General features: G+C 37.8%; 1 protein-coding gene across 1 annotated transcript in view; it reads right to left on the bottom strand.

Moving 5' to 3' along the window:
- CCDC73 (coiled-coil domain containing 73) overlaps window positions 1-8,902 on the bottom strand; it is a gene marked incomplete at both ends in the record, with an annotated part of 56,139 nt that extends 47,237 nt beyond the window's left edge. Inside the window, one exon of the mRNA XM_083357652.1 lies at window positions 8,771-8,902. Within this exon, the coding sequence (XP_083213778.1) occupies window positions 8,771-8,902 (132 nt within the window). The remainder of the gene's footprint in view (window positions 1-8,770) is intronic.
- Between the last annotated feature and the right edge of the window lie 545 nt (window positions 8,903-9,447).

Genomic DNA, 9,447 nt, shown 5'->3' on the forward strand with positions numbered 1-9,447 from the left:
CACATGTTATGTATTAGGCTTAAAGAGCACCTTTAAGCAGTTACTGAACAGATAGTACCAGGTGGCGCTGAACCGAAACTGTTGTGGCCGGTGTCAGTTTTCGGCGGGAAACTGAGGTTCAAACTGATTGGTTGGTAGCGTACCTGGCCAGGTATATAAAGGGTACAGGTACCCCTATTCCCCCAGTACAGTTACTCCTGCGAATAAAGAGTGCTATGCTGTACTCATCTGCCTGGCGTCCTTCCTGCGATCCAGAACCCACTACACAATACACAAGTCCTGAAATGTTCACATATTTTATCAACTGACAAGCATTCCCACCAATGCTTCAGTAAGAACACAGGAAGCTGGCCTGGCATTGTCTCTTTAAAAAAGTCTTTCTTTTGTAATATAATTGTATTCAAAATGTTTAAAGAAAGAGTCTTTCCCAGATCTAGTTTTTATGTGCCATAACAAAAATGCAGGAATCTGCATTGTGGTTACTAGTCTAATAATTCATATACTATCTGACAGGTGGCAAGTACTGTTGTGTTTTCTTCAAATATTTAAAATGACCCAAAGCACCCCTGAGAGTTTCGTGTACTATATACACACACAAAACTCACAGAGGTGCATTGGGACATTTTAAATATTTGGAAACTGCAGGAGTAGTCTGATACTTTGCATGTATGTCAGTCTCCTGATGAACAGAAGATGGAAGGTAGAAAACCTTTGTCAATTTCTCCCACAATTCCATTGGGGGAACTAATGAACCATCAAACCAACATTTCACTTAAAGGACTTGAAACTCAAGTCTAGATGACAGGTGGAATGAAGCCAAACCATATAAAAAACCCAAAGCAAAACAAAGAAGTGGTGCAGTGGTTTAAATTACCGTATTTTCTGGCGTATAAGACGACTGGGCGTATAAGACGACTGGGCGTATAAGATGACCCCCCAACTTTTGAGATGATTTTCAAGATTTTTCGTCTTATACGCCGGAAAATCAGCGAGCCCGGGAAGGCATGCCCTCCCCTCTCACTGTGGAGGAAGCAGGGCAGGCTGGCGTCTGGCGGGAGCCGGCAGGGCAGTCCTGCGCACACACGCGCTCCCCTGGCTGTTAAGGAGCACTCCTTAGCAGCCGGAGAGTGCGCGCGTGTGCAGGACTGCCCTGCTGGCTCCCGCCCGACGCTCTTCCCTCTTGAGGCAGTATCGCTCCCCGGCTCCTAAGGAGTCCTTGGGGATGCTGCCTCAAGAGGGAAGAGTGTCGGGCGGGAGCCGGCAGGGCAGTCCTGCACACGCACGCACTCCCCGGCTGCTAAGGAGTGCTCCTTAACGGTCGGGGAGCACGCGCGTGCGCAGGACTGCCCTGCCGGCTCCCGCCATACGCCAGCCTGCCCTGCTTCCTCCACAGTGAGAGGGGAAGGCGTGCCTTCCCGGGCTCGCTGATTTTCCGGCGTATAAAACGACTGGGCATATAAGACGACCCCCCAACTTTTGAGATGATTTTCATGGGTTAAAAAGTCGTCTTATACGCCGGAAAATACGGTACTGTACATTGCATCTCAGTGAATAATAAACACTGTTTAATCTCAACCAGAACACCAACACTGTTAATTCATAAAAATACAAAACATCCAAAGCTTCTTCCAAGCTGGCCTATGGATTCCAGAAATTCCACACAATTTCTTGCATGATGTTGTCCTTATCTACAGGTGTTTTGACCTTTCTCTATAGCTTAAGCTAAACATTTTTTCTGGAATTTAAATATGCATCAGGCATTAGAAGCTATAAATTATTACAAGATGATCTTTTGCACAGCACCATAAATCACCACAGTAAAATTAAATGTATATCATTAAACTGTTAATAATCAGATATTTGAATAGAAATTGACAGTCATCATTTTTTTGCAATTATCTATATATTTGGATTAAACTTGTTTCAGTAAAGGAAATTGGAATCTTGGAGCTTTAAAACAGGAAATGAAAGGGAAGTAATATTGTCTTATCTGAGAGAAAAAAATCAGTAATTACATAAAAGGTATCTCAAAAAGCTAAATTAAAAAAACACTAATCTTGAAGTAAAAATGAAAGGCTTCTTTAAAATCACCAGTATTATTTGTTTGCCTGCTTGCTTGTTTTTATTGTAAATACAACACTTTGAATTTCTTTTGCCTTGAAACAAACAGTTCTGTTGCTCTTTAACAAGAAAAATTTCTTCTATCTAGGAGAAAAATGTATATCATTTTAAGATGATAACAAGCAGTATAAAATCTTTACAAGTGTTGCTGTTTTATTAGCTGCCTTAGGACTACAAGGATTTAAGTGTTTTTTTTACAAAAACAGCACCATAACAATAAAAGAGGAGTCATTTGATGGTTTATTTACTCTCTATAACCTTTAGAAAGTGTCAAGCCTTTTGTAAAATGCTTGCTTCAGGCTGTAGTTTTACAAGAAAAGCAGTGTATTGTCCAAACCCCCTGATTTTTTGACCCTGAACAGATTTAGGAATACTGTACAGCTGGCTCATATCCAAGTAGCCTAAACTAGGTACTTTTACTATCTTTTTCAAAATCATAATCCACCTCCTACAAAATTGCTATATCTATTTCTTTTTGTTACCCAACTGAACAGTTTCAAGACTTATAGATTCATAGCCTGTTTAAGGTACCCTACATAAAATAGTTCCTCAAGTAACACTTGTCCAAATTTAGTGAAAATTTCAAAGTTTAACACCCACTATAGTATGTCTTAAGAGAAGAAAAGTAGGTTCCTTCTTTGGCCCATGTATACCAACCAGTACAGGGTGAAAAAGAAAGAAAATATTAAACAATCAATGTGGTCAGTGATTAACATAGTTAGTGAATCTCATTTTCTACACGTTACTTATATTATATTTGATGTTTTATTGGTATCGTAGCAAATAATAAGTGCTTTTGCTCTGAGAAATGCTAAAGGGGAACAGTGTCACTACAATAAGGAGAAAGAAATATTTGGGCTAGCTCATGATTTTTGTGTACTTTTGCAGTACCCTGGGCAGTAAATCCTAAAGTTGTAACACTTCTGGTAATACTTTACTAGGGGCCTACCAGTCTTCCTGTCCTACCTGATTTTCTTAAAAGATTATTTTAATTACAGCAAGAATGGCAAGACAACATGCCACAATGCAAAGCATGAACCTCATGCGCAATGACTATGTCCAACAATACCTTTCAGCCCCGCATAAACCGAAGCTTAGAAAATGAAAGGATGGGCATCTTCAAATTAGGGGGGTCTATCTACTCAGTCAGTTGCCATTTGGAGTACATTGTCTCTCTGACATTCTAAACCAGGGGTGTCAAACTCAATTTCATTGGGGGCCGGATCAGCATTGTGGTTGCCCTCAGGGTATGGCCTGGATGGGCGTGGCCTACTGGGTGGGCATGGCTAGAGTGCGTGTGGCCTACTGGGTAGGCATGGCCAGCTCTACATTGTTCGCATCAAGGGTGCCTATGGGGGCCTGGGCAGGAGTGGGACAAATCTGAGGGTCTCTGGCAGAAGGAGGGTCTCTGGGCCAGGGCCAAGGCAGTGGGGGCCGTTCCCTCACTGTTTCTAGGATGGCTTCACGGGCCGCATGAAACCACTTTGCGGGCCGGATCTGGCCCCTGGGCCTTGTGTTTGACATGTCTGTTCTAAACTGAGCCTGCTAACTTCTTGAGCATTACCTTGGTGTCATTAACTTTAAGAATATCATACACTTCTAGGAAAGTGTAATAAACATTACTATAATTCACAAATGAAGACAAATATACATGTCCCAGGATAAAGTTGCAAGAAAATCTGGGTCAGTCACCAGAACTAGAGGTTTACAAGCTTTCAGACTCATGCTTGAGCCCATCCTCAGGGAACTTCTCTCTACCAAACTGTGTGCTTTGTGTAGTATTTATGTGGTGCCTGATTGGGTGTGGCTGCTTATTGGTTGTTTGGGTGTTGATGGCCAGCTATTAAGTCATTAGCTATTGTTTCCTTGTGCTACCAAGCTCCTAAGTACTTGATAAACTGGTGGAAAATCAGCAGTCATGTTGACTGACAAAGGGCCCATTTCCTAGGCTTCAATTATATCCCTGGCTATCTTTGAACCTGCTCGGACAACAATCTTAGTAGCTGTGCAATTGAGTGTGTCCTTGTTCATTGCAATGTGATGCTACCAATGAGCTTGGATCTCCTCATCTGACCGTTTGCTTCTGTTCTTGCAATCTGGTGATTAGCTTCCTCCCCCATCTGTCCTACATAGTCACAGAGGCAATGCATGTAGGGAATCAAGTAGATTACCTTATGGAAGCAGTAGAACGCCGCTTCTGAGATCTACAATTGGGCATTGCATGCCACCCAGAGGCTACCATACAAGGACAAATAATGCATTGCAAAGATTGCAAAGATTGGAGGTGGGAGATACTTCTAATATAATCTACTGAATAGATTTCATGGATATCTGAAAATCATGAAAGCTTAGGCTCTTCAATTTGATTAATTTAATTTAATTTGATAATTTGGAAGCATTGGAGAGAATTATTATTTCTTATTAACTCATAATTAGGAAGTGGCTTAATCTCATGACAAATTAATCACAAATCTACAAACTACTTAAACTTCATGGGCAACTCACTAGAAATAATTTATCTTTGGATGTTGACCAGAAGAAGACTTTGTTAAATTATAAGGACCAATGGATTCAGCAAATCTCCTTGTTGGCTGATTTTAAAATTAAGATAATAGTACATAAACAGAGCAAGAGGCAATTCCTCTCAGAAATCTACCCCTTTTATTGTTACATTTCTGAGGTCTACTACTATAGATCATCTTTTCAACTTTTATGACAAGTTGTTGAATTAAATTAGCATGGGTATTATGATTTATCAAGATATTATTTTACAGCACTTGATTTTGTGCTTAGCAATTCTCTCTCTGTCTCTGTCTCTGTCTCTCTCTCTCTCTCTCTCTCTCTTGAAATCAAAACATTTTTTTTATTTTATTTTTTATTTTTATTACATTTATATCCCGCCCTTCTCCGAAGACTCAGGGCACTGTAGAATGCTTGAAAGGTCTATGGTTATCTGGTGAATAACAGTTCCCCTGTCCTTCTTTCCTTCCTTCCTTCTTTCCTCCCTCCCTTCTTTATCTCTTTATTTCTTTCTTTTTCTTTCTTTCTTCCTCTCTTTTCTTTCTTTCTCTCTTTTTCTTTCTTTCTTTCTCTTTCTTTCTCTTTTTCTCTTTCTTTCTCTTCCTTCCTTCCTTCCTTCCATTACTTCCTTCCTTTCTAGCTACTTGCCTCTATCTCTATCCCTAGGGTCAAAGGAGGTAAGTGAGGCTTAGCAGTAACTTAAATAAAGCTGGAGATCAAACATGGAAGGAGTTTCTATTCTTTTCCTATTTTCTTTGTACCATTAGCCCAGTTAAGATGGATGCTTCCTTTTTTGTTTTACTTTTTGTATTTAGTTTTATTTCTTTCAACTTAAATTATATTCACCATTTAAATATTTTCTTTTTATGGATTTGATATTCCATAAGATTATTATAACACATAATGGTTCTCTAATTGGGAAACTGACCTTCAGAAATACTTTTCCTACATCGAGGCCTGGTAATTAAAATGGTCAGTTGAAATGTAAATGGAGTTCAATCAAAAAGAAAAAAAGAAAAATTTGCAACAAGTTCAAAAAAATTACAAGAAGACATATTTCTGTGCAAGAAATATATTCTACCCTGTTTTCAAGGCCTAGGAGCTGGATTGGATATTGAATATCAATTTGTAATTGAGAATAATTATTAAATGATGTTAACGATGACTACCTATAATTCAAACAATATTAGATGGCATCCAAAAGGGTTTCATCATTAGAAATATACAGTACATTTTCACTGAAAAGCCCTATGTAATATTAGTCTACAGATACAGAATGTTTTGTATGTTAAAATGGTAACATTTACATATGTGCACAGGAAATGAATCATCTGCAGTTCATTTCTGTTTTTTTTATATAGAACATTTAAAAATCAGCAATGTGGTAAAAGAAATGCAGATTGATGTAGTGGAGCTTCACTGTGACATCAATTTGAAGCAAAAGTGCATAAATGTCATAATTCTAGGTTTCTACCAGTTTCTTTCCTGAGATAGATTCTGTAAGTTATTCAGTAGCTCTACAAGAATATTAGCAATTTTTGAAGACCAGTATATATGTCAACAGTTTTTCTCATCTATGAAAATTAACAAATCCTTGTTGAGGTCAAGGCTGACTGATGAACAACAGCAAGTAAATTGGTTTCAACTCAAGACATTAAACTAAATAATAGTTTAATGAAAGACTGCCAGATAAGAAGCCAGAATCATAGTGAAAAAGTAATTATCCTTTTTTAATATAGTAATTAATTAAAGATTATAATTTCAAGATTATAATTAATTAAGAATAGAAGATACAGAAAAGAAATGAGAAAAAGAGAAAAAGAGAAAGAGAAAAGAAAGAGAAAATAAGAATATAGTAAAAAGAAACATGTAAAGAAAAATTACTTCTCCCTTTATCCCAATAAGTAATTTTAGTAACTTATCACCTCTAAAGTAAAATAAATCTTTTCTTCTCATATCCCATCTCTTATCTATAAACAATTCTATAAGACCTTATAATTTATGTCCCAATGTCTGCAAAAGTCAACTAATGATTATCAGAGATAACAACATATCTATTTTAATATTGATCAAGTAAAACAAATTTATATTCTCTCCTTTTACTTCTAACAATCTTGATGTTTAGTCCCTTCTAATAATGCCCTATAGGGACGCGGTGGCTCAGTGGGTTAGGACGCTGAGCTTGTCGATCAGAAGGTCGGCAGTTTGGTGGGTCGAATCCCGAGTGCCGCGTAACAGAGTGAGCGCCTGTTACTCGTCCCAGCTTCTGCCAACCTAGCAGTTCGAAAGCACATAAAAATGCAAGTAGAAAAATAGGGACCACTACGGTGGGAAGGTAACAGCGTTCCGTGCGCCTTTGGCGTCTAGTCATGCCAGCCACATGACCACAGAGTCGTCCTCGGATAAGCGCTGGCTCTTCGGCTTTGAAACGGAGATGAGCACCGGCCCCTAGAGTTGGAAACGACTAGCACGCATGTGCGGGGGAACCTTTACCTTTACCTTAATAATGCCCTAGATTTTAATTTCTTTTTTCTTTCTTTTTTTTCTTTATCCCTTTTCACAAAATTCTTCAAAGCTTTAATTTACCAAAGCTCTTTGGTAAATCCAATGTAGGAAAATTATTCAGATCACACTCTTGGTTTATTATTTGCATATCCTTGTAATTAATAAGACATCAATCAGTTACTTTTGTATGTCTAGTATAAGAACATTTGCCATGTCATTCTTGTAGCCTACTTTGTAAATCCGCTTTTGAATCAGTCTAAATCATGTCCGATAATACTTGTTCATCTTCTGTAGCATCTTTTAAATCGGTCTATCTATAAAGGCAGACATTCTTGAAAGTAACTTCTGGACCCATTGTTCAAAAATATCCTTCAATATGTCCAATGTTGAAATATTTTGCTTCATTTTTAGTAAGTCAAATTTGAGCATCTCTCTTCTTTAATTGTAATGTTTAGTTCCTACTAACTCCCTCTAGGTACAATTTTTAAAGTCTTACAGCAGGGTGTCAAACTCGCAACGTCGTGTGACATGTCACGGTGTTTCGTGACTTTTTTGCCATTGCCGGTAATGAGGTGGGCAAGCTTTCACTATGATGCATCCGGCCTGTGGGCCAGCAGTTTGACACCCCTGTCTTAACAGTATCTTATTTTTTTAAAGAGTTTAGAACAAAAGCATTTTAAATTAGGAAGGAGTCTTATAATTCATTCAAAAATATTATTTCAAATTTATCTGGACCCTGCTTGTAACCTTCTAAATTTAAAGGTTTCATCACCTTTTTCCTGTATATTCCAGGGGGGAAAAAATCAATTAATCAATTTTAAGTCCTGCTTAAAGTGAAATATATTCAAGCAAAAACAAATAAGTTGCCATTTGAACAACCATGACCTGGATGACCGAAAAACATCTATGTTCTTCTTAATCAGGCATGGTATAGTTACTACAATAGGAATTTTAACTTTAAATTGTTATAAGTGCCACATGAAAGCTAGTTATATTATCTGATACAATTTTAGCTGAATAAATTTACATTTAACAGCATACATTAGTACTGTTTATTTTCTTTATTATTGACTCATTGCAAATTTTTGTTTCTATATATGAAAAATCTGTAGTGTAGTAGCCTTCTGGCTATGGAAGGGACAACTTGCCACAACCAACTCGCTGCAGCCAACTCGCTATGGCCAACTTGCTGTGGAACAACTCACCACAGCTAACTCACCATGGGATAACTATTAGTGTAATTCTTGTCCTACGGTGAATTGTCCTGTGGTGAATTATCCGTGGCAAGTTGAGCATGGCAAGTTGGCTATGGCAAGTTAGCTGTGGCAAATTGTCATAGACCCTCCTGGCTGATAAACTACTTCTCATGTGGCACTTGCAACAACTTAAGCTTGAAACTCCTATTGTAGTACTATATACCATGTCTGAATATGAAGAACATAGAAGACAACTGGAAACACCTTTCTGCCAGTGACAACTTTGGTTTGGGTTTCAATAGTTTGAGATGGTTAGGAATGGAGTTATTTTAGCTTGTTTTAATAAATCTTATTTCATCTTCTTGATTTTACTGCATCAACACTTGAAAATAATTCAAAAATTAAACATAAATAATCAGTGCACCTACCCTTCTCATACGCAGTTCTTCTACTGCCTCCAGAAATGTTGTTTTGAAATCTAGTAACTGAATAGAAAGCAATGCTTCTGAGGAGTTTTGCAAGGAATATGCTGCTATTTCTTTATCTAAATCTTCATCCATTTAACCTATGGAATCTAAAAAGAAGTTTTTAATTACTTAATGTAATATTGATATTATTAGGGACAATGTTTGACCAAGTACCCCACTCCTGGATTAGTTGGTGCAGAAAGATTAAAGGCAGAGAAAAAGGGAAGCTCTTGCTTTCCCTTGATTTCAAACTGTGAATGACGTTAGCTAATGTGCCCAGGTTTATGCCTGTAATTCATATCAAAGAGTGCATTTGTCTTTGAATGCTGAGGCTTCTCATATAAAAGTGGCCAGAGCCAGGAAAAAAAGCATATATTCGAGTGAAATATATGTGAAACAAAAGTGGAAACAGATCCAGCATGAGCCCAAAAGCTTGGAATAATAAACCATTAGTCCTGGTGATCGACTCAAGATTGGATTCTGCATACACAAAACAGTTCAACCTTCATCAGCATAGATGTCAAATTAATGAGACTTCAAGCACATATATTTAGAAGTTGTTTTCATGTCTCAGATTTTAACAGAACAGAATATTTAACAGAATAACAGAGTTGGAAGGGACTTTGGAGGTCTTCTAG

This window comes from Vipera ursinii, assembly GCF_947247035.1.
Source record: "Vipera ursinii genome assembly, chromosome: 1".
NCBI lineage: Eukaryota > Metazoa > Chordata > Lepidosauria > Squamata > Viperidae > Vipera > Vipera ursinii.